The sequence below is a fragment of the Eurytemora carolleeae genome, unplaced genomic scaffold (genome assembly GCF_000591075.1).
Source record: "Eurytemora carolleeae unplaced genomic scaffold, Eaff_2.0 scaffold1973, whole genome shotgun sequence".
Lineage (NCBI taxonomy): Eukaryota > Metazoa > Arthropoda > Copepoda > Calanoida > Temoridae > Eurytemora > Eurytemora carolleeae.
Genome location: NW_019397863.1, coordinates 1 through 24,920, shown reverse-complemented (window position 1 = coordinate 24,920; position 24,920 = coordinate 1). Strand labels below are relative to the sequence as shown.

Here is a 24,920-nt window from a genome sequence, read left to right as displayed (position 1 = left end):
ATCGTATAAAAAACGGTCAAAACGATCGTTATTCGTGTTCTAAACGTTCAAAACAAGTGGATCGTTTTTTCCCAAAGCGAAACGATCTTTTTTAAAACAATTGAAAAACAATCGTTTAATGATCGTTTTCAAAAAACGATTAACAACCCTAGATGGGTCCTTTATTTCTAGATTTTATTTTTTTGCGAAAATAATAAAAAACTTATTGAAATAATTTATTATAAAAAACATTATACAGTAAACCTATAAAAGAAACTAACAAAAGTAATCACTCGGAAAATCAACATATTAAACTAATATAAAACAGAGAATTTCAAATAAGTGAAAGATCATATTTTTCAAATATAAACCTTCTCATTTAACAAAATTGATTTTAGAAAGTTTTAAAAGTTACTGAAGGATAGACAGATCTCAAATAAAAACTTTATCTTAACATAATACTTCTTTAAGAAAAACAATAAACATGCAACTAAACAATTTTCAAACTGGTATCTTTGCAACCTATTGGTGTAAATTGTTGATATTTAAAACTTGACTATTTGGGCTACTAGATTAATAGTTTAAATATCAAAGGTCTACTATATCGGATTGCAAAGATTTAGAGGATAGAAGCTCAGAGTTTGTGGCAACAACTCATTTCCTTTGTCTGCCTTGTTTAAAATTAAAACAAGATAATGCTAAAAGCACATTTTGTTTGTCCGGTTATATAAGTTTATGATAAATGTAAAATATTACAAAAATTCTATAAAAATGGATAAAAACACCACAATAAAATTAGACTAGGAATTTAAAGTATAAAAAAGCAGCCCCCCCCCCCCCTCCTTCTTTAATATTAGTTTTTTAAACTTGATCGGGCTGAATCTCCTGGAAAAGTTTGATGTCTATCCATGGAAAAGTTTAATGTCTGTCCATGGAAAAGTTCAAAACATTAAAGTTAAAATCAGCTCCTCAAGGAATTGAGTTTTGGCATCAATCTCTCATTTCAGATTCTCAAAACTTTATCATTTAAGAAAAAAATTTAGATTTTTTTAAATACTTTACTAGAAGTTCACTAGAAAGGACCCTGAAGTTCGTATGTTTACAGTTTTGATCTGGAAAACACATCGAAAGCAAAAATTAAAACAAAATTATTTAAAAGTAGTAAAAATTAACTTTATGTTTTTCAAAAGATAAATAAAAAACATCTTTTTACGAGAAAGATTTATAAATATAGAATAGTACAAACAGCCACATCAAGAAGACACCTCCAGGCTGACTTGCGGCCTAAACAATTTAAAGAACTATTATTAATGCAAAAAATCGTAAATTTTATCGACGTTGTGCAAAAATGTTTCTAATTAATTATTAAAAAATGATTACTTACAGTTGTAACCAGAAAACATTGGAATTATTATCGTCTTCTTTGGCCCTGAACTTTTTTCAAATTCTGTTCGTTAAAATTTTAAGAAAATAGAAATTAAATAATTCTGCCCCAAATTTCTTATTAAAAAGACAGACAAAGAACACAATCTTTCTAAATTTCGTTAAATTTTTAGAGACACTATATTTGAAAATAATCAGTTTTTTAAAATTGGAAGCACTGATATCTAATTCAGACTTGAAACCTAGACAAACCTTTTCAGGGCACCAGGGTACCATTGTGAATCAGATATATTGCAATATTTTCATGTAAGGTCACTTTAAACTATGTGTACATTCCCTTTAAAGAGTAAAATATTAACCATACCGTGCTGGAAACAAAGGGATAGAAGAAGTCTCTAGGGAATTTAGCCTCTATGACCGGATATTCTGCATATTGTGGTAGAGCAGGCTGGGTCACGTCAGTAAATTTGACCGACACAGAGAAATCAATTCGCTGATTTTCACCTCTAAAATAGTTACAGGTTTTAGGCTGGCTCAAATGTAAACAAGTTATTTTTTTACATAAAGTAGAAATCTTAGTTTGTCATGGTGTTTGTTTGATCATAACTTTTGAACCCATTCACCGATTTTCATAAACTTTGATTGAGAAACTCTGTAGAACCACAGAAATGTTTTTGTTTAATTTGTAAAAGTTGAGTTTATTGATACTTTTTGGAAAAACTTAGTTTCCAGGCAAAGTTGAGTTCCCATGCTAGTATCATTATACAACTCCATAGAACCTTCGTTTAAGAAGTGTTTCAAGAAATAAAAGGTTGTATAAAAATCAAGGAACTATTTAGAAACTATTAAGATTTAGCTACTTTTCTTTTCTGTCCTATAATGGTGACACCTCTCCCTCTGTAAACTATTTTTTATTATTTTATTTTTTATTATTTATCATTTAAAGTACCAGGCCGACCTTTGGGCAACTAGAGAAATTTGTCAGTGTACATACAGACTTTAGACGAAAAAGCTAGACAGGACACTTGATGAATTCCCCCCTTGAGATCAAAACTAGACAGGACACCTGATGAATTTCCCCCTTGAGATCAAAACTAGACAGGACACTTGATGAATTTCCCCCTTGAAATCAAAACTAGACAGGACACTTGATGAATTCTCCCCTTGAGATCAAAACTAGACAGGACACTTGATGAATTCCCCCCTTGAGATCAAAACTAGACAGGACACTTGATGAATTCTCCCCTTGAGATCAAAACTACACAGGACACTTGATGAATTCTCCCCTTGAGATCAAAACTAGACAGGACACTTGATGAATTCCCCCCTCGCTTTTGAGATCAATCCGTTCTTTTTGAATAACATGCTGTACACTGTTCAATTATTAGAATTTTTATGGAAAATGATTAGCACCAAAAGGTTCACAATTCAACCGGTTCATAATTCATAATTTTATTTTTGAAAAAATTAGTTTTTAATAAAATAGACAAAAATGTTACTTTATTATATAAAAGTGTCATTCTTTTATTTATGCAACAAGACCTATAGTTATATAACGAACTTTTTAATAAAACGATCGTTTTTAAACACGATCGTTTAGTTTTCGATTTTTCGTCGTCGTTTTCTTAACGAAACGATTGTTTTTCAAAAAAAGTGAAAACGTTAACATCCCTAGATACAAGGCCTGTAGTTATTAAATACAAAAATATTTACTACAAAGGCAATATTTATATTATACACATTACACAATACACATTGTACACTGACAAGACACGAAGAGTAATAAAGTCCACCTGTGATTGCAGGCAAACCCAGTACATTTAAAAATAATATCTTTTGTCCTTCCGAATGTGTACGCAACTCCAACTATTTTGTTTTGAGGGTTATACAGCGATCCTAAAAATCATTGTCATTTATAATATCATGGATAATTACAAATATAATAATTACTATTAATATTTTAAAATGATAACGGTCGATATCTTTGTTTTTCAGTATTGAAAAAATAGAACTCAAACATGTAGATCTTTTAATACAGGGTGTCCTTTTAATCTTGCCAATTTTCAAATTGCAGTAACTTTATTATTGTTAGAAATTTTTCCAGTCTGTAAACTGTAAAAAAATGAGAAATCAAAGTATAAACGTTTTTGTAAACGAATTCACTTCTTTTTCTTTAACAAGTGTTAAAAATGACCGCCATTTTCGTAAATGTATAATTCAGCTCTATGGTGCGAAAATTGACTAAAACACTTAGTAATATTTCTGCCGGGTTGACTTAGAAGAGTAATAACTCTTCAACGAAAGGAGGTATCGACGAATTTTAAAAACTCTGATGAGGTAACTCTTGACCTCGGCTATCTTCGTGCAAAATTAGTTTTATCTAGCCCGCGTGCCCAAAGAAAGGGGAAACTTCGCGTGAAACGTTTTATAGAAATACTGGTGTATAGGAAAACTGAATTTGTGTTTTTTTTCTGTAATACATGTTGCAGATATTTTGTTATATTGCAAAACGTTCATATTACAGTTACTCAAATCTTTTTAAAGATTGTAAAAATTCCAAAAAAATACAGAGAAATAGCTGTTTAAAAATTATAAGAATTATACGGACACCCTGTAATATTATTATTAATAATATAATGATAATGATAATATTATATATTATCATTTTCGACAAACACTCGACAATACAAGTATAAAGGTGACACAGTAAAAGCAAACATAATTATGAAACTTGAATTTTCGATTATTTTCGACAAACTTTCGACAATTTTCGACAATTTTTGACAATTTTCGAGAAAATTTCGACAATAGAAGTATGAAGATGACACAGTAAAAGCAGACATAACTATGCAACTTGAATTTTCGAAATTTTTTTGACAAAATTTCGACAATTTTCGACAATTTTTGACAATTTTCGAGAAAATTTCGACAAATTTCAATAATGATGATAATAATACCTATGCTTGCATAGACAACTTCTATGTTTAAAGATGTGACAACATTGTTACATCTTCCATCAAATCTTTTACTGGGAACTCCATAGTTTGGCAAATCAACTATCAATACCTGGAAATAATTAATTCAAAGAGTAAACTTAAGTTCGAAAATGCATTTATTGGTTGTACTAAAAAAATATTTTTTTTTCGGAGCGAATTTAGATTCAAGATAGTAAAAATACCCATTCCTTTATAAAAATTTGGTTTTTTGGTATGCAACAATTTTCATTTGATCCTGCCGGGATATTTTCATTGAAAGATACTTTGAAAATCTACAAAGGCAAAAAAAATCCGCAAAATCCCCAAGCCCTCGGGTTTATCATTGAATCCCCTCTATAAAAAGGAATGTCATTTACTCTCAAACAAATTAGAATCAATGAAAATTTAAACCCCCTCGGGATTCAATGATAAACCCTTGGGCTACACCTTTCATTGAATCCCTCGGGGGTTTAAATTTCCATTGCTTCTAATTTGTCTGAGTGTAAATGATACATTCCATTTACAAAATATTACATTGACATAATTCAAGGCAAAGACCCAGGTGGTTAATTTCAATTTTGGCTCCCAGTTTAAAATTTTGATTTTCTCATTCGGGAATAGTAGATTTTCTCACCATAAGATAAAATTTTACAGAATGTACTTTACACTCTTATATCTATGGTATTTTTGAGAGAAAAAAAATGGCAGACCACATAATGGAAATTGCATGATTATGGCTATTTTGTGATTAATGTTTGATAAAAAAATATTGCTAAACTCAATTTACTCATGTTGAATGCCGCAAGCTATTTTTAGGTCAAAGACGACTTTGAAGTTATCAATCAATTCATATTATTCCGGCTTATTTAGAACATCACTGTATATAAAAATCTATAATATGACAGTTCATTGATTTTAAGAGCATTTTAAAATTAGGACAATTCAGGGTTAAGTTATTTGAAAGACAAGATATTTCATGAACTTGATATTTCATTAACACTGGCAATGCATTTCAAAGACAGGGATGCAATTTTCATCACATTCTCGGTCAAATATTTTAAAGACGCTTGTGTTTCTTTCTTTCTGTCCTAGATTTATAAAATGTGATTAAAAAATTTGTTTTCATTACTAACTTTCACCCAATCCCAAGTCTGATTTGGTTGAGAATTCCCGAAAGTTGCAACATAATTTTCCGTCATTTGTTGGAACTGAACTCCATTCAGCATTTGAAAGCTTTTATTCTTCAGGCTGGTACAGCTTTGACTGATCTCAGTTCTGTTCAGATACACGGAACAACCCAGCTTTACGTTCTCTCCAAACAGTATAGGAGATCTTGCTGCTCTAGCGTTGAAATCACATTTTCCGTTCGATCCAGGTACAAACAGGGTGAGTTTTCTACCTGCCTCCACCTGGTCGTCTATAAAGTATTCCCCTGCGGTGGAGGTGTTCATGGAACCGGACAAAACCGGTTTTCCCACCAGGTAGCCAGGGTTACCGCTTCTAGGAGAGGTAGTTGTTTTGTTATCCTGGGACCAGAAGCTCCGATACGAGAATGTTTGATGAAAGTTTGGTTTTGTGAGATTTGTAAGTTTTATGAATGCGTCAATAGCATTAATCCCTTCTACACCACTGTGGAAGATATTGTAATGGACGCTTTCAACAATATTCTTGCAATCCTTAAATACAGAATCAATCAGATTTAAAGTTCTATACAGTGATTGCAAATCGCTATTGCCCTAATAATAAATACTTCAACTTGCACAACCTGTTCATAAGAAATGTAGGTAATAACTTTGTAAGTTTGTAATTTGTAATCCATGCAATTATGCATTGATTGTCAAAAATCTCTACAACAGTTCAAGATATATAATATTCTAATTCTAAGTTTCAAATTCTCTATTTAAAATATTTTATAAATAATTGACTGATTTTTATTGGTTATTTGTAAACCATTTCAAATCTTATTAAAGGGAGTGACTGGAAACGTGTTTGGTAGTTAAACTGCGAATATTGTATTATGGAGAATTTTTTTAGGATTCATTTGAAACATATGAAACTTTTAATGGTGTAAAATTACTGGGTTTGAGCGCAAAGTCGTCGTTCAAAATCTTCCGTTTTGAGAATCGACTTATTAAAAATTATTGAATAATGACGACAAAAATTGTAAAAAAATTCTACAGTAAACCAATTAGATGTTTATTAACATATTTCTCAATTAAAATTTTCTTGATAGATCAGTGTTATAATCATTTATTTCTTTTTCATCATTATATTAAATGTCTTATTCTTATATATTTGTTCGCAGATTTCTTATAATTCTTAAAATGTCGTCTTTTCAATAAAAATTTCGGGAAATCTACATATAAATGTTTGTAAAGAATGAGACATAATTACAGAAACCAATAACTGAATAAGTTAAATTTTATTTTCTCAACCTGTTCCTAAACAACTTATTAGTTTATTGTTGAATTTTTAATACATTTTTCGTCGTTATTGAATAATTTTTTGTAACCGATTCTCAAAATCATCCCTGAAAAATGAACAATCAATGAGAGTTTTAAAGATCGAGTTTGTGCTCTTGCTGAACAAATATGCACCATAAACTAGGTCTCTCTCAAATGAATCCTAAAAAATTCTCCGGAATACTAGATTCTCAGTTCAACTACTATACATAGCTGGTCACTCCCTTTAGTAAGATTTGAAATGGTTTCAATAATAACCAATAAAAAGACTCTTTTTGCAGGTTTAGTTCTTGATTTTTCTCCCAAAACAGGGCCTCTTAAAAAACATTAAAAAAGTTGATCTGAAAGATGTTCCTGAGTAGGTTCTGGAACCTTGTCTACCAGATTATATTGAGGACAAAAGGTTCCAGGTTCCAGACACTCCGGGCAGGGGTTCTCACTCCTGCAGATATAGGTGGAGATTTCGATATACGGATTATCTATAACAAAAATATATTTTTAAAAAATAATAAGGGACCAATACTGTACCCCGGGGGCTGCACCCCCTTATAAAATCGTATTTCTATCCCATTTCTAAGGGAACTGTTATTGCAGGTGACTCTTTTTAAAGAGGGGCTTGCCAGATTTTAAACTGTTCCCTTAGCATTTTTATCGGATCGAAAATTCGAAAGATATCTTTGTTTTTCTAGCATTATAAGTGTTGGTAATTCTCACAATTTTCTCCATTGTTTCTGCAGTAGATATTCGCAAGTCATTTTTTAGAGAAACCACAATAATAATATGAATTTTATAAGAAAAACTTTCTTGATCAGACATGGTTACACCATCAGGTTGCAAAGATTTGAAAATCAGAATTTGATGCAAGTTTATTCTTAGAAGAGCCAATATTTAAAAATTGAGTTCAATTTATAATTTCTAATGATTTTTTTTATCTGAAAGTCTAAAATTATTTATCATATGTTAAAATTACCTAATTCTGTTGTGTTAACTCTAGGATTAAAGAGCGAGGGTTCAGAAAGAATTTGGAAATTTTTGAAAAAATTGTTTCCGTTTAGTGTTCTCAATCCTGTACAGTCTAAATCCTCCCCATCTTAGTAATTGTTTAAGCTTGATCATTAAAAATCCAATCGTAAATGTTATAATTTTATTCTTTTTTTAAACATAAAATTTTCAAAGTTCGAGACGGGTGATAATTTTTTTCTCCACGACCAAAATCTTACAGAATTGTCAAATTTTCATAAAAACTGTTTTGTTAAAAAATAATAAACACATTTCTTGCTTTAAACAAGCACATTTCAATATTCTTTACAATAAGAAGGAAAATAACAAAAATCAAAAGTAAAAAAAAAACAGTAGTAAAGAACAGAAAATCAGGACTGGGGTTTATCATAATTGAATATTGTATTTGTAAATTGTAATATAAAAGTAAAAAAAGCTTGTTTTTAAAACTTTCCATACAACTAATCATAAATCTGCTTATTTTGAAATGATAAAATTTGATTAATTTCTAAACCAAAAGTTAAATAACAGATTATTGCTTGAAACATTCCTAAGTAAACCGGGCATTTAGAACTCTTCTCCAGCATAAACTTTACAGATTCTATACAATACAATACACTCAGTCAGTGTTCACCAACAAATCAATCAATCAATCAAGTAATCTAGCATCAACAATTAATAATAAATAAATAAATTAATAAATAAACAATTTAATAAAATAAATAAAAATTCAACTAACCAACAAAGCAACCAGCCAACCCACAAAGCAACCTGCCAACCAACTAAGCAACCAGCCAACAAACAAAGCAACAAGCCAACCAACAAAGTAACCAGCCAACCTACAAAGCAACCAGCCAACCAACAAAGCAACCAGCCAACCAACAAAGCAACCAGCCAACCAACAAAGCAACCATCCAACAAACAAAGCAACCAGCCAACCAACAAAGCAACCAGCCAACCAACAAAGCAACCAGCCAACCAACATAGAAACCAGCCAACAAACAAAGCAACAAGCCAACCAACAAAGCAACCAGCCAACAAACAAAGCAACCAGCTAACTAACAAAGAAAACAGTTAAAAAATAAATGACTCAATCAACAACTTTACCAAGCAAGCAATAAACCAACAATTCAATCAGTAACACAATCAATTAACCAACCAAACATTAATGCATGTATCTATCTATCTATGAGTTGTATCCCTAATGTATGACATGCTCCTGTATATCCTGGGGCAGGTATCTGGAGATGTCCCAATGTATTATCTGAATACTGGATCCATAATGGATTTCCTAAACAGAAACACAGATTTTTTTTTATATTTGACTCAAATTTTAAAAGTAGAAAAAATGATCAGAAGTTCAAATTTTTCTGACTGTTCTATCCAAACAGGACTGCCATCTTACAACTTGACCCCACCAGGTAAAATGATTGAACATAATGTCTGCTATACAGACTGACATACACAGTGGTAATAAAACACTTTAGAATGAGTGTGTCTTCTTCCTTTATTTGAATTAAGGATTTGTAATTTTTGTAATATAACAAAAAGAAATAAATAAAGAAGACAATAATTACTCTGTTTTCTGGTTACCACTTTATACAGTGTACAAATCTGGTTGATATATGAGTATCCACAAGTATTGATTGAAAACATTATTAACCTGCTTTATAGTGTTTGTAGTTTTCTACTAGTGCTGGTTTAGTTTCTGGTTACCACTGTATACAGTGTACAAATCTGGTTGATATATGAGTATCCCCCAAGTATTGATTGAAAACATTATTAACCTGCTTTATAGTGTTTGTAGTTTTCTACTAGTGCTGGTTTAGTTTCTGGTTACCACTGTATACAGTGTACAAATCTGGTTGATATATGAGTATCCACAAGTATTGATTGAAAACATTATTAACCTGCTTTATAGTGTTTGTAGTTTTCTACTAGTGCTGGTTTAGTTTCTGGTTACCACTGTATACAGTGTACAAATCTGGTTGATATATGAGTATCCACAAGTATTGATTGAAAACATTATTAACCTGCTTTATAGTGTTTGTAGTTTTCTACTAGTGCTGGTTTAGTTTCTGGTTACCACTGTATACAGTGTACAAATCTGGTTGATATATGAGTATCCACAAGTATTGATTGAAAACATTATTAACCTGCTTTATAGTGTTTGTAGTTTTCTACTAGTGCTGGTTTAGTTTCTTCGCTCCACTAAATATTGATATAGTTAAAGGTACAAAATTACACAAAAGCTTGTCAATCTGAGCTGACAACTTTAAAATTATGGATATCGAGATCAATGCTTAATCTTCTCTTTTTGTTAATTTCGAGTTTAATTCAATCCTAAGTTTGTATCCACAAACGTGAATATAACTTAACCAACCGAGAGGGTTTTGGAGAAGCCAGAACAGCCAATCAAGAAGCCGGGAAATTTTAAAGTTTCGTTTAATGAGTAACGTTTATTGGTCGGAAACTGGCAGGGAGAGAAAAAGAAAGAAAAAGAGCGGGTTAAAAAGGAAATTAAAAGTGTCCACATTGGATATTTATATTAAACGATCGGAATTAAAGGTATCAAGATCTAAAGTTTTCAGTTCTGTTGTGTTGTTTATGGTTTCCAATAAACATCTTGATATTTACTAGAGCAATTGTTTAATGTTTATAAAAAAATATCTACTCTCTACTTACAGTAAACTTGTTATGCCTAGCCTCCATATTAGTAAACTCAGTCAGATTTTCAGTAGCAGCCCTCTCTACATATCTAGGATACAGTTCAATCACGTGTGAATTCATTTTAATTTGAAATCTGCTTTCACATTGGACTCTGGTATAATTTTTACGGAAAAATTGTTTTTCAATGGTTCTTAAGGTTTCAATTGAACAGCGTATATTTAATACTTTAGAATATACTAAGAAGAAAGGAATGAGAGAATTTAAAAATCTTTTCCTTAAAAATTAGAACAGAACAAAAAATTGTAAATTTTCTTATTACAATTTTGAGAATTTTCTTTGATTCAATCTTTTTAAAATTTTAGATTTCGATAGAAACAATTTATTTACACATTTTTGTTTTTCTGAACTTTTGATTTTGAGAGAAAAAAAGGTTCGCAGATGTTTTTGGGCCATTGAAGTACCACAAAAAATTACAAATTTTCAAAAATATTGAAAAAGTGAGTTTTCCGAAGGGAATGGACAAAAAATGAAAATATAATCTTACTCGGGGAATAAGTTTTCACTGATTTTTTAATCATAATAATTGCTTGGATAAGTTTTATCACTTTAAATTTACTTCCTTGAACGTGATTCACGCAATCCCTACAACACGGTGACTCACAAAGAATGAGAAGTTAATAACGACAAGAAACTCTTCATATTAATTTTGCCTTTTATATACAGAGCTTCCCATATCATATTAGATTATCTCCAAGCTTAAGCGCCAATACAAGCACANTTTTTTCCATCTCATAATCTGAGTTCTTTTCCCTTATGTCCATTTGACAGCCCAAATTTTTATTTTGAATAATCTTTTTGTTTGTTTATATTCTTGTGATTTTTACATTTTTTTATTTTTTTTTCATCGATTTTGATGGTTATTATATCGTTAGAACTGACGAGGGTCAACCCAGACCGAAATATATTTTCAATAAATGTGGAACTAACATCTACTTTTTTACTCTACAGAGGTTTGGTCCATCACCATTACTGAATTTTAAATTTAAAGTCTAATCTGTGTCTATCATATGAATCATTTATATAGAAAATAAATAATGTAGTTTTTCCATTTATGAAAGTTGTAAACTTGCAATACAAATGTAATATTTTAATCTCTGCCACAAAATAAATATTTAGATTTTAAAAAAGTTTTTTATATATGTATTATGTAAGCATATTCTTTTCTTAGTCAAATCTTTTGATATACCAGTGATAAACCTTCAAAGTTTGATTTTTAAACACTTTTAAGTTGTCATTATAAAAGTTTCATGGTTTGAGGGTGTGCCTGTACAGTGTACAGTGTATCCCAAATAAGGATAAATGTTGATAAAACATAAAACTGTTCAAACAGGAAGGCGAATTTGAGTGTAGTCTAATGGACTTTATATTTACAGATATTTTCCAGTCTATACAGAACAATTTTAAAATTTTAATTTAATTTTAAAATTTTAAAATTTGAAATTTTTTAGCATACCAATTCCAAAGTTTTATGGGTCCAACTGTACTTACCTATTTCTCTCTTCAAGATTATCTGTGACAATACAGAGTAAAGACTCTGAAACCTGTTCTACTGCGTACTGTGCATTGTTTGTAAACATAAGCTCTGAGCTGTAACAGTACCTAGAATTTGTGGATAAAAATCAAGAAATATATAGACCAGGAACCGCCATATCTCATGCGTCAAATCTGTGTACTGCAGTGGGAGGAGATCAAAACAAAGAATTCAGGGGGAAAAGCATCATTTTTGAGGGCCCAAGGGGAGGAATAAAAATATATTGCTATTGTATTTTCCATATTGCCCAGAAAGCCAAAAATCATATGCATTCGTTCTAACTTGATATATTAACTTGTTTTTTGTTGGACTGTAATATCACATCCATTCCCTTCAACTTCTGTGGGGGCACTGGGTTTGTTCACATTCCTCCCACAGTGTACAGTACATAATATGCGTATATCCGAGTTGGGCGTTCCTGTCTATAGTTCCTTGATAAAAATAAGAATGAGATGACCAATGTATTTTTTATGAACCTTTATGCATTAAAGTTGTTCACTGCCGTAAAATTACAATTTGTGTATGATGACTTACATTTTGTCAAATTGTTGCATTCTTTCAAAAAATTTCAATATAAAACAAATTCAAAATTTTAATATTTTTTAATACATATGTATTATCCTAAATTGTGTTTTAAGATTTGTGTACATCAAAGCAATTTTAGATTTCTAACGTTGTTCATATTAATTTTTATTACAGTGCATGGACACACTCAAACCCTTTACCTTTGATCATTTTTGTATTTTGAATTCTCCACGCATTTACTAAAAGCAAGTCTATCAAGTCTGAAAAAATATATTTTTATTTATGCAAAACTTTTGAAAAAAAAAATATTTCGAAAAGTGTAGATTTCAACAAATATGTTTATAATTGTAAGATTTGAGCCTTTGGCTCAAACTTTAATTTTCTTATCCCTTTATCACTACAACCCAATGTTCCGATAATCTAAGTTTGAGATTTCAATGGTTGCAAATATAAAGATTTAAAAATTGTAGTTTTTGGCGAAGACTCGGAGCCCATGCCCCTTAGCAGCATTCGGTATAAATAAAGACCCCCACCCCCCACAGCTCGACCCATACCTTCCACAGTCCTTGTCACAGCAGCAGTTGACGTCACATAAATCCACGAGGAGATCACATGTACAGTACATAGAGTACTTAAACACACTCGCCTTCTTAGACGGACTAAAACAGAAAATTTTTTAACAGAGCTCATCCATGATCTAAATAAGAGGCCGGAAATTTTGTATTCCAGTTGTTCCTTTAGAAAGCAGTAATCCTTATCTTCAGTCCATCTTCTGAAGTTTTTGTAGTGAATATCAAGCTAAGCGATTTAAATCAGCACTTTCTCATACAAATATTTACGACATTTACTGTAAAGAGACTCTTTTTCAAAATTAATTTTAGCTCTAAAAGTGTTAAATGTTCCAGAAATTATGTAAAAATCTTACGAATAATATTCTTTTAAATAGCATCTTATAATTTAAAATTAAAGGATTGGAATAAACTCACCTTTTGGTGGTGGTTGTTGTTGCTGTTGTCGTTGTGGATGTGGTTGTTGAATCGGTTGTGGAAGGTTCAAAAGAAGTGGAATTAGTTTCTTCTGCTTCATTCATGCCTGAAGCTTCGTCATCATCTGATAAATCTTCCGCTTCTAGGAGTTCTTCAAGCTCTTCAAACATTTCTTTGGAAGATCCTTCTTGATCCTTTTCAGAAAAATCAATTTTTTCTGTTGAATTTTCAGATTTTAATGTTGTTTGATCAGCTCCGATTAAACTACTTATGTTATTATCTTGTGCTACATTGAACTGAATGTAGAGACATATTGAAATCATTGGCACAAGCTTCATTTTTAAACTCATTTCCCGCACTTGGTCCAAACTTAATAAGATACTTATTACAATTCTTGATCTTGCGTTTGTCGTTTAATCAATAACGAGCCTTGGTTTAATTCCTCATTTTATTCCTGATCTGAAACTTGATCTTCTTTCTGATCTGATTCTAGATCTGATTCTTGATCTGATTCTTGATCTGATTCTTGATCTGATTCTTGATATAATTCTTTGTCTGTTCTTGATCTAACTCTTTATCTGATTCTTGGTCTTATTATTGATCAGATTTTTGATCTAATTCTTGAACTAACTCTTTGTATGATTCTTGATCTGATTCTTGGTCTGATTTTTTATCTGATTCTTGATCCAACTCTTGATCTGATTCTTGGTCTGATTCTTGATATAATTCTTTGTCTGTTCTTGGTCTGATTCTTGATCTGATTCTTGGTCTGATTCTTGATCTGATTCTTGATCTAATTCTTGATCTGATTCTTGATCTAATTCTTTGTCTGTTCTTGATCTGATTCTTGATCTGATTCTTGATCTAATTCTTGATCTGATTCTTGATATAATTCTTTGTCTGTTCTTGATCTGATTCTTGATCTGATTCTTGATATGATTCTTGATTTGATTCTTGATCTGATTCTTGATCTGATTCTTGATCTGATTCTTGATCTGATTCTTGATCTGTCTGTTCTTGATCTGATTCTTGATCTGATTCTTGATCTGATTCTTGATCTGATTCTTGATCTGATTCTTGATCTGATTCTTGATCTGATTCTTGATCTGATTCTTGATCTAATCCTTTCTCTGAGTCTTGATCAAAAGCTTCTTTTAATATGTTTTCTTTTTGATCTTAAAGAAATCATGAAACTGTCCTTGAATTAGATCCAATTCTTGTTGAATTTCTTTTTTATCTTTGATGTCGACACAGTTTTTAGTTTTCAGCACTCTATACCAAACTTTTCAAAGTTCCGTAGCACAATATGAAGCTGAAATAGTAATTATTCAATATTTCTTTTTTTTGAACTTGTTAAGTTCAATTATATTTATTAATTTTAAATATGTTAAAACTGAAGTTTCTTCACCTGAGCAAATATTTTCCCTGTTGCAACAGTGGTAAGCCTATGCCTTTCTGTTGCTGAAAAGATTAGCTCTGGAGCCTAACAAATGAATTTAAAGATAATGTAGATGAAGAAATTAAAGTGTCCTTACATTTATTGAGTGATTTTTCATATTGACACCGGAACCACATCAGGGAAGTTTTATGTTTTTTTTAATCTGACAATTTTCTTCTTTCTTACAGAGAAGCGCAATTAAATAATCAATTTTCAGAAAGAGAAACGAGGGATTACTCTTTAATTTTTTATCATACAAAGGATTGTTCTGAATCAAACATACCACTCTATCAATGAAGTCTCATTTAAAACTACATTTACAGTCCTTTTCAATAAAAAGTAAAAAAAAAAACACTATGTCCCAACCCACAAAAAGATAAAATACCATTGTTAAGTTAAGGGAACTTAAATGACATGCAATATTTTAATCCTAAACATTTAATGAATCATTTTAAAGAGTTTAAAAAAGATCCGATACTGATTACTAAAAAAAATATGGAGTCTCTGGGGGGGGGGGGAATCATGATTATCAAATAAGTATCTACGTTCAAAGACATTTTTATCCGAAACCACTGATTCCATAATTAAAAGAGTTCACAGTGGATATTGAGATCAAGCAATCGAGATAATGAGCATCCAACACAAAAGTTATCAACTCTAATCAGAAGAAGAAAAAAAAATAACGAAATTTTTTTAGTGCAATATGTACGTACCTTGAGTTGATGACTGCCCCCCAGGAAGTGGTGTGAGATGGTATCAGTATATCCTCCTGCAAAAATATATATAGGCATTATATAATATAAATTGTAATGTAAGCTATTTGTAAAAAAATTTAGAATAACTATTTATTTTTGAAAATGACTTATGTTATATGCACAGTTAGAGCAAATTTATAGAGAATACAATTTTAAATAATTTAAGTATGTAAGATGCGTGTGGAGCGGAGCCTCTAGAAGGAACTGGAGACTCTCCAATTCCATTTATAGGGTGCTATGTACGATTCACAACGGTAAGCTTAATACTTTGTCTATTCATGAATGAATGAGATATCCTTATTTTCTGGCGGAAAATTGATCATTCCTAATTGTGTTGCCTTATTAAAAGTGACAGAGAGACTGAAGGAAATTGCAGAATATCAAACTTTAAGATAAAAATTTAGGTGTATCGTTTTTTATCCTATTTTGCCGGAGGTGGGGGGGGGGGGCAATTTGGTCGTTTTTTTGCAATAACTTAAAAGTTTTTAGCTAGGGAGCTAACATTTTCCGGCTTTTTAAACTAACGCATGCCCCTTACTTAAGGCTAAAAGCTGGGCTTTGAACCTACTGCCTGAGTCCTCAGGCAAACTGCCTAATTGCCTTACTTTACCTATTACAGACTAAATCTATATTTAGACCTTTCCACTTTCCAGTCATTGGATTTCAACATTTTATAACAAAAACAAGCAGATTGCACAATTTTTGCGAAGAAATTTTACACAGACTTTTGCATAGACGCTTCTAAAAAATGTATAATTTGTTGCAATTTGCATATTTTTTTTGCACATTTTTGCTTATTGACTAGATTTTGCAAAGAATATTTCGATTTTTTGCAAATTTATTCATTGAAGTAGGGCCCAACGGCTCTACTNCTGTAAGTCAGTAGGGTTAATTGGAAATTTTACTTTATAAATGGAGGGTCGCTTGAAATTGTGTCTACACAATACACATTCTAAGAAATGTAAAACTTTTATTTAGAAATTCAACTTTGTAGCACAAGTTTTCTATTTTGATCATTTGAAAATTTCATTCAACAAAAGGAACTGAGTTTTTGCCACAAATTCAAAAAGTTTAATCCCTATATTACTCCTATCTAAAGATGTTAACCTTTGATATTTCAAACTATGATTATTTGATCTAACATAATTCATAGTCTGAAATATCAAAGGTCTACAGTATCGGGTTCCAAAGGTATAGTGATTAGAAAATAAAAGTTTGTGGCAAAAACTCAATTCCTTTGGAGAATAATGCTATGCTACTTCTAAGTTAAATTTGACTCCGATACTACATCAAATTTAACATTTCTCAAAGTGCAGCCCCTTTAAAAGCCAAAAAATCCTAAACGTTTGGAAGAACGAGAAAACGATGGATATCTTTACCTGCAGGACGCCAGGTTAGGATCTGTAGATTATGTAGACCAGGAGAGGAGGGGAGATGGGTGAACCCGTATCCTACCAGTTCATTCCTAAAAACAAAATTTCAAAAGTTTTTAAAAAACGATTAAACAAAATAAAGATTCATCAGGAAAAAAAAACAAAAAATCTGCGAAATCGTAAAATGTAATCGTTTAGTATAAATGTTTTCATGCGAAAGGAACGATGAAAAACCTTAAAAATAAGCACAGTGTTAAACAAAGTTAAGGTCCTCTTATGCCACAGAAAAAGTTATTTTTTACATTAAACTTTACATGAAAATTAATTTTTTTTATATCGTTTCCGTTCCAAATGGCATTATTTCGTATATACAATTTTGATAGCTCTACCATTTTTGTTTTTTTGAAATTTTTAGAGTCATTGAGAAATTTCTCCAGATTCCAATTTATGAAATAAAATAAAATCAAGAAGTGTTTAGTTGTTTAATATCTCCATCAATGTTAAAGATATAAAGTGTGTAAAGTGAGTGATTGTACAGACCTATTTTCGAAAATCTTATAATCAATCAATCATGGCATTTATTGATTATACGAATTCATAGGTGACTATCTAGTCGTCTCTATTTCCCATGTTTATTGGATTAAAAATTAGTTTTTTCTTTTCAATTTTTTTCTACAATTTTAATTAATTTTTATGAACAATTTTCCAAAAAATATTTCTATATTTATGATTTGTTAAAAACCGTACATCCATGTAAAATCACTTACCTAGCAAATGAATCTTGATGGTAAACCTGAACCCAGAGTTTAGGCCAGCCTTGGAGGCCTCTAAAAACAAAAAAAAAATTATAAAATCACATCTGTATGTAAAGTTATATCCACACCAACCTTTGCTATTTTCATATTCATGTTTATCTTTGGATGGATTCCAAGCACAAAAATGTGGACTTAAGCTGGAATTAGATCAGAGCATTCAGCTTAAGTGGCGAGACTGAATTTAAGTTCGGTCTTAATAACACAAATTCTCGCCTCAGGCTGAAAATTGTTTCAGCAATTTGGTGGAATGTCATTTGTGTCGCGGGGAGAACAGTTTATATAAAATTACAAGAGTACTTCAAAAGGATTAAACTTTACACCAAATATACAGAGGAAGAAGAAAGGATGGGTTGATGGAAGATGAAAGGATGGGAAAAATTAGTAAAGGTGAAAGAATAAAGGTATACATGAGAACAGGATGAATGAATGAATGCAATTTGCTGCAAAATGAATATATATTTTGGATAGTAAAAGAATGCATGAATGAAATAAACCTAGTTGCAAAATGCATATATATTGGATTAGAAAATAATGAATGTACCTGATTGAAAAATGAATATCTAATGGATAAGAAAAGGATGAATGAATGAATGTACCTGGTAACAAAATGAATATCTATTGGATGAGAAAAGGATGAATGAATGAATGTACCTGGTTGCAAAATGAATATCTATTGGATGAGAAAAGGATGAATGAATGAATGTACCTGGTACCAAAATGAATATCTATTGGATGAGAAAAGGATGAAGAAATGAATGTACCTGGTTGCAAAATGAATATCTATCGGATGAGAAAAGAATGCAATATCTCCAGTTTCTGGGTCATCAACCTTTAACAGAGTTTTAGTGAAAATGTATCAGGATTAGGCAAAAAATAATCCTTAAACCCTGAATCTAGAAACCAGCGCCTTTTAGTATTGAAATATCAAGATCCTTTGCATAAAAATTTATTGGAGACACTTAAAAGTTGGTTTGGTTTCAAAAGTTGATCCATAATTTTCATAATTATCTATTTTCTACCAACACTGCATATCTCCTTTTTTAATATTTCTTCCTAAAATAAAAAAAAATATAAAAACAACCCGAAAATAGCATATAGCACAGCAAACATAATGAAAAAGTTTACCTGGGTCTGACCCTCTTTTGTTCCAGCCAACACCTATGAAGAAGACGATTATCAATAATATTGATGATGATGATGATAATAAAAATAATAAAATTATTAAAAATAATGATAATAAAAAATTAATAATTATGATGATAATAATGATAATAATAATAATACAAATATAATACTTTTTCTTGAAAATTTCGAACATTTTGGGGGACAATTTAGAATTCTGGCCGGCCATTTCCTTTCCTTTGTAATGTAAGGTGTCATAAAATGGGCTGAACAAAATCAGCTGTTTTGCGTTTATTGGAAATGGACACAAATAAAACCAAAAAACATGAAAGACTTAATAAACTTTGAAAAATCGCTATTATGATACAATATTTTGGAATCCTTAACGATTATAAACAATCCAACCATCAGATCAGCAAAATAAATGTAGATATCACTGTAAACTGTAGTCAGGAGGAGAATATGAAATTTATGCGATACAATGGTAAAATAGCTCCTCTAGTTATGATTTTACGCACAAGTTGAGAAAAGCTAATTTATTTAGTTACACAATTTTTAAAATTCAAGACATTTTTTTCTCAACTACTCTTCAAAATTAGGAGTTATGATTCAGAAATATCAAATTTCAATCTTACGTGAAATTTACTTTAGTTTAACGTGAGATAAAAATATATTAATTTTATTTTTATTGTTAAAATATTTACCTTCCAGGCTCCACCAGTATGAATCCCCCACCTACAGAAAAGAGCTTTCTCATGAAAACCGGAACCGGAAACTAGTTGACCAATTGCATGCACTTCCGCCATTCCTAAAACGGACTTTTTTTCCCTTGACAGACTTATTACAAAGTAGCAGGGGCGGCTTATGATATTTTCCAGAGGGGGGGGGGGGGAATAATTTTATTAATTTACAGGGGATTTGGTCATTTTATGTAAAAACCTTGATCAGCTGGAGGTGGAAAATGTGTTAGCAAGATTTCTTGCGCTCCTAATTTTTCCAGGAGGGGAACGTCCCCCACATTTTCCAGGAGGGGGACGTCCCCCCTTCCCCCCACCCCCATAAGCCACCTCTGCAACGCAGTTATAAAGGTCAGAGAACAATATGTTAAATGTTTGTTTGAAGTGATTAGTTTGTTTTTTGGTCGAGATAAGTTGGTATACAATGTTAGCCTTTTGAGGATTTTTGGTAATGAAGACGACATTCTCATATTTTTCCAGGAATGTTCGAAAACAAGTTGGAAGCTAAATGTTATTTTAAAAAATAGGTTAGTTTGTGAGATTTAGATGTGAGGTTAGTTTGTGAGATCTGATTTAGATATGAGGTTAGTTTTTGAGATTTAGATGTGGGGCTAGTTTGTGAGATATAGATGTGAGGTTAGTTTGTGAGATTTAGATGTGAGGTTAGTTTGTGAGATTTAGATGTGAGGTTAGTTTGTGAGATATAGATGTGAGGTTAGTTTGTGAGGTTAGTTTGTGAGATCTGATTTAGATATGAGGTTAGTTTGTGAGATTTAGATGTGGGGCTAGTTTGTGACATTAATTTGTGAGATTTGCTTGTGAAGTTATTTTTGTGAGTTTAGCTTGAAAGGTTAGTTTTTAGATGTTGCATGTTAGTTTACGAGATTAGCTTGTAAGGCTAATGTGTAAGGTTAGTTTGTGAGGTTAGTTGGTAAGACAGGGTAAGGAATTGAGTCTTTCCAGAAACAATGATTTTCTAGTCCATATATCTATGCAACCCAATATTGTAGACCTTAGATATTTCAATCTATGAATACTGTTAGATTAAATAGTAACATTTTGAAAGATCAAAGGTTTATACCACCTGCTGTTGCAAAGATATAGATTAGAAAATTCGAGTTTGTGGCAATTCCGTTGGGAGATTAGTTTCAGAGGTTAATTTGTTAGTTTATTCTGTGAGTTTATTTTGCAAGATTAGTTTGTGAGAATAGTTTTTGCAGTTGATATCTCTGGCTAGTTTGTGAGTTTAATTTGTAAGCTTAGTTTACAAGGTTAATTTTGATCATTTTGTGAGCTTAGTTTGTAAGGTTAATTTAAAAGCTGGTTTGTGATGTTTGTTTGTGCAGTAAGTTTATGAGGTTGGTAAAAGTTAGGTTTAAAGTTTTTATTATTTTTTTAAGTCAGTGAGTAAGTTTAATTTGTAAGGCTAGTTTGTAAGGTTAGTTTATTGATTTAAGTTAGTTATATTGTAAAGTTAATTTGTGAGGTTAAATTATTATAATTTAAGTTAGTTAACAAGGTTAATTTGTGAGGTTAGTTTTTAAAGGTTAGTTTGAAAATTTAAGTCAGTTAGGAAGGTGAATTTGTGAGGTTAGTTTGCAGTATTGGTTAGTTTGATAATTTAAGCTAGTTAGGAAGGTGAATTTGTGAGGTTAGTTTGCAGTATTGGTTAGTTTGATAATTTAAGCTAGTTAGGAAGGTGAATTTGTGAGGTTAGTTTGCAGAATTGGTTAGTTTGATAATAGTTAGGAAGGTGAATTTGTGATGTTAGTTTGCAGAATTGGTTAGTTTGATAATAGTTAGGAAGCTGAATTTGTGAGGTTACTTTGCAGTATTGGTTAGTTTGATATTTTAAGTTAGTTAAGAAGGTGAATTTGTGAGGTTAGTTTGTATAAGGTTCTAACTAATAAAGTTACTTAAACTGCTTTTATAGTAAAATAAACTCTCAGGGGACACAGAGTTCCAAAACTAACATGATAGATACCAAGATAGTTTATCCTCACAATTTGGATAAACTAATGTCCCCTAAGCCTGGATAAAATATCATTCTTGATAACTTACCAAAACCATTATATTATTATTTACAAGTAAACATCTTCTCTACTTCCTTATTCGTGAATAACTATTCCCTGACAACCATTATTTCGTAAAACTATGCAGCTTTCCAATAAAACTATCCTACCTGACTTCTTTCATTGCCCGTATTGATCAATAATGCTAAAGTTTCCAAGAGATGGCGTTGGTTGACAGTTTTCGCCGCTAGGGGAATATATGTCGCTGGTTGTGAATATAAAAATAATAATTAAAGAAAATAATTTACATACTTTAAATTCGTTTTTTACTCCATGTATTGCCTTATATTGTGATAAATACAATCTTCTAGATCTATTGTTCATGATTCGGTAATATAAAGCTTTTACGTTTGAAACAATTACATATTTCATAGATTTTTTGTGTTCAGTACGTTGCAACAATTTTTATAGCATCTATCTGCAAATTCATATCAATCAAACATCTTTCTTTCTGAATTTTTGTTTTGTCTTGTTTTTGCATAATTCCTACATATCTGAAATAAAATTACTTGAACAAGATTACTTTAACCCGGCCGTTTAAGGGAGATGGGGGGGGGGGGGTTTCCACACATCCCCCTGTGGTAATTTTCTGAATAACTTATAACGGCTTACATTAGAAAGCTGAAACTTCTTCACTTTTTCAATATAATATTTTTTTTTAGATTAGGGTGGAGGACGGTCAAACGGCGGGTTGGTTATTAACTATTTTATAACTTATATTTGAAAAGCCTTTGAAAAATGGATATAAGAACATAGGTATAATGAGGGTTAACAGATAATGGAACCTTATTTAATTATTTTTCATTTAAATATATAATAAGACAGATGTTTAAGAGAAATCGATTGCTCCGTACAAACTTTAACTTTATCATTTCAATCTGAAGATGAAAACCTTTTTTATATTTAAGATTTCCATCTTAACAGATACAGGTTTTTTACAGTTACAGATACAGTTATTGTTATTTACTACTCTTAATTTATAGCTTTAAAAACCCTCTAAGGTTTGCGAAAAAGATAAAAGATTAGAGAGAATTGATAATCAGTTTATTTTTTAACTGAACATCATGATTTTAGTGAATTGTTTCTTTTAATTTTTAGATTGTAGGGGACAACATGAAAATCGTCTTAAAGCTATCCGGCAAATTGGCAATCTAAGAAACAAATATTTCTAAAATTATACTCTTTTCCAAACACTTTTAACATAAATCCACGCTGATCGAGAAATTCGGTGTTAAACAACCCACGTTATAGGACTTATAACGATTCTTGTATAATTATCGCGGTTATCGAATTAGCTGGTTATATAACCACAAAGAATTTGAGAAGCTGTACAAAGACGGGCCGGAAACTTCTTAAATTTTTCGATTATTGGGGTTAGATTGAGTTTTTTGTATTGAATAAGCATTAACTATACTTATGATTTGACAATTATAAGAAATAAACAAGTTATACAATATTGCATGGGATCGATGCAGCATATTGTACAGGGTGTCCCACATCATATTAGACCGAGAACGGGTCTAAATTACGATTTTCGGGACTAATCAGAAAATTTAATTAGAATTTATCATTTTGAAAAATAATATAAGGCTTATATAAGAATTTTCTTGCGGAAAATGATAAGTTTTTCGAGTATTAAAGATTTATTTTGTCGTTAAAGATTGAAGATAATCTAATATGATATGGGACGCTCTGTATAAGACATAATTGACCTCACCCCTGCCCGTGAACATTATCAATTGACGATAAAAAACTTTAAACGTCTTTTATCTTCAACTTTTCAGAGGACGAAACGAATGACAGAAAGTGTATTTAATCCACGCAAAAGCTAAGTAAGTAAAGTTGCTTCGAGGCATCCTAGGATAGAATAGGATGAATAAAAGGAGTGGAACTTTGCTTGTGATTGGATAGAAATTATTATTTCTGTTCTCTGATTGGCCGAGAACTGGCCACATGACCTTCTCTATTCAACTCACAGCCAGTTGATTTGAAGCAGCTGACTTGAGAATAACAAAAGGAAACAACTAAAAGTTGTTTTCGAAACAAAACCAGTGAATTTTCTGTAAATATATGTCTATGTGTTAAACCTTTATGACAGGGTGAAAAATTTACAAATCAAGACTGTGAAAATGTTAAATTAATGGAAAACTAGAGTGATCCGCTAAAGAGGTTTCTAGAAACCCCGCGAAAAATAGTGTTGACTAAAACCAGCTGACAAAATTTCCAAGGATTTGATAACTAAATGTTGCACGGTAAGCGAGCTTTTTACAAACTACAGGGTTTTCTTGTTATGATTATTCAATATAACAACTTAAAAGCAAGTATGACTTTTTTGTTTTCTGACGAAACAGTATTGTTTGGCCTAGACTTCATGTTTACCTAATTCATGGTGCAATAGGTCGTGCCGAGTCAATTCTGTCCCGTGCTAACACAGCTAGATTGTCGTACAGGGTTCTCAAGCCCTCGGCTACCCCCTGATAGACACAGACCGAGAATTGAGATTTTACTAGATATTGGTCCATTCGGTCGAACCGGGTCGTCATAGCACTCTTTCATAGCGAGCTCGCGACGGTACGCCCTGTTGCCTAAAAAATATCCGGTCGAGTCGGTACAGCGGTCAGACTTAATCTTTCCCCCGTGCCGCGCCAACATCCGCCATTCTTTCAGCCTGGTTCTGCTTTAAGCAGGCTGTACAAGCAGAATGAGCAGCTGATCGAAGAAATGCAATGCACCAGTTCTGGCTAGATTTTGTATACAGTGCAGTGTAAATACACATGGAGGATTATGTAACAGGTCTTATCTATTCATTTTTATGCATAGGCGGTTTCAAGGGGGGGGTGGCAGTCCATTACCCCCCCCTGAGTGAAATTAGGGGGGGGTGTACCCCCCCCTGGATTTTTACAAATCATTTCTCATTTAAAGTATAGTTTTTATTTATTCTGTATAAATAATAAAGTTTACTTGAAAGTGACAATGAAAATAAACTTTATGAAATGATATCAATTATCATGTTCCTACATATTATATCTATCCAGCCT

The 24,920-nt window shown here is 31.4% G+C and overlaps 2 protein-coding genes across 5 annotated transcripts; both read right to left on the bottom strand.

Annotated features, from left to right (window-relative positions):
* Positions 1–597: 597 nt before the first annotated feature.
* LOC111716145 (tectonic-3) lies at positions 598–14,537 on the bottom strand. Its single transcript, XM_023491573.1, has 15 exons — positions 13,571–14,537; positions 13,139–13,243; positions 12,785–12,844; positions 12,017–12,127; positions 10,484–10,556; positions 9,955–10,009; positions 9,000–9,089; positions 8,349–8,399; positions 7,770–7,889; positions 7,154–7,278; positions 5,471–6,013; positions 4,320–4,428; positions 3,156–3,258; positions 1,727–1,868; positions 598–1,263 (listed from the first exon to the last, which is right to left on the bottom strand). Exons 1-15 carry the CDS (start codon positions 13,918–13,920, stop codon positions 1,189–1,191), a joined length of 2,112 nt encoding a protein of 703 aa, XP_023347341.1. The 5' UTR covers positions 13,921–14,537; the 3' UTR covers positions 598–1,188.
* A 50-nt stretch (positions 14,538–14,587) lies between these two features.
* Positions 14,588–24,914, bottom strand: LOC111716144 (B9 domain-containing protein 2). Of its 4 annotated transcripts, XM_023491570.1 has the most exons (10): positions 22,246–22,375; positions 21,993–22,069; positions 19,778–19,881; positions 19,077–19,109; positions 18,713–18,780; positions 17,904–17,963; positions 17,143–17,228; positions 15,722–15,777; positions 14,979–15,053; positions 14,588–14,882 (listed from the first exon to the last, which is right to left on the bottom strand). In XM_023491570.1, exons 3-10 carry the CDS (start codon positions 19,877–19,879, stop codon positions 14,835–14,837), a joined length of 528 nt encoding a protein of 175 aa, XP_023347338.1. In that variant the 5' UTR covers positions 19,880–19,881; positions 21,993–22,069; positions 22,246–22,375; the 3' UTR covers positions 14,588–14,834. The 4 variants fall into 4 exon arrangements, with proteins under 4 accessions (XP_023347338.1, XP_023347340.1, XP_023347336.1 ...); XM_023491572.1 differs by lacking the exons at positions 21,993–22,069; positions 22,246–22,375 and adding an exon at positions 24,262–24,914; XM_023491568.1 differs by having other exon boundaries at positions 21,993–22,375.
* Between the last annotated feature and the right edge of the window lie 6 nt (positions 24,915–24,920).

What these genes read in the sequence shown, in the direction of transcription:
- LOC111716145 (XM_023491573.1), bottom strand. Translation starts at nt 13,920, where the DNA reads ATGAGTTTAAAAATGAAGCTTGTGCCAATGATTTCAATATGTCTCTAC. An exon ending in AGTTAACACAACAGAATTAG is followed by an intron (nt 7,279 to 7,769) that starts GTAATTTTAACA and finishes TTTTTGTTATAG; the next exon opens with ATAATCCGTATATCGAAATC. An exon ending in AGACTTGGGATTGGGTGAAA is followed by an intron (nt 4,429 to 5,470) that starts GTTAGTAATGAA and finishes AATTATTTCCAG; the next exon opens with GTATTGATAGTTGATTTGCC.
- LOC111716144 (XM_023491572.1), bottom strand. Translation starts at nt 19,879, where the DNA reads ATGGCGGAAGTGCATGCAATTGGTCAACTAGTTTCCGGTTCCGGTTTT. An exon ending in GATATTCATTTTGCAACCAG is followed by an intron (nt 17,964 to 18,712) that starts GTACATTCATTT and finishes TTTTGTTTTTAG; the next exon opens with AGGCCTCCAAGGCTGGCCTA. An exon ending in CAGGGAAAATATTTGCTCAG is followed by an intron (nt 14,883 to 14,978) that starts GTGAAGAAACTT and finishes TTACTATTTCAG; the next exon opens with CTTCATATTGTGCTACGGAA.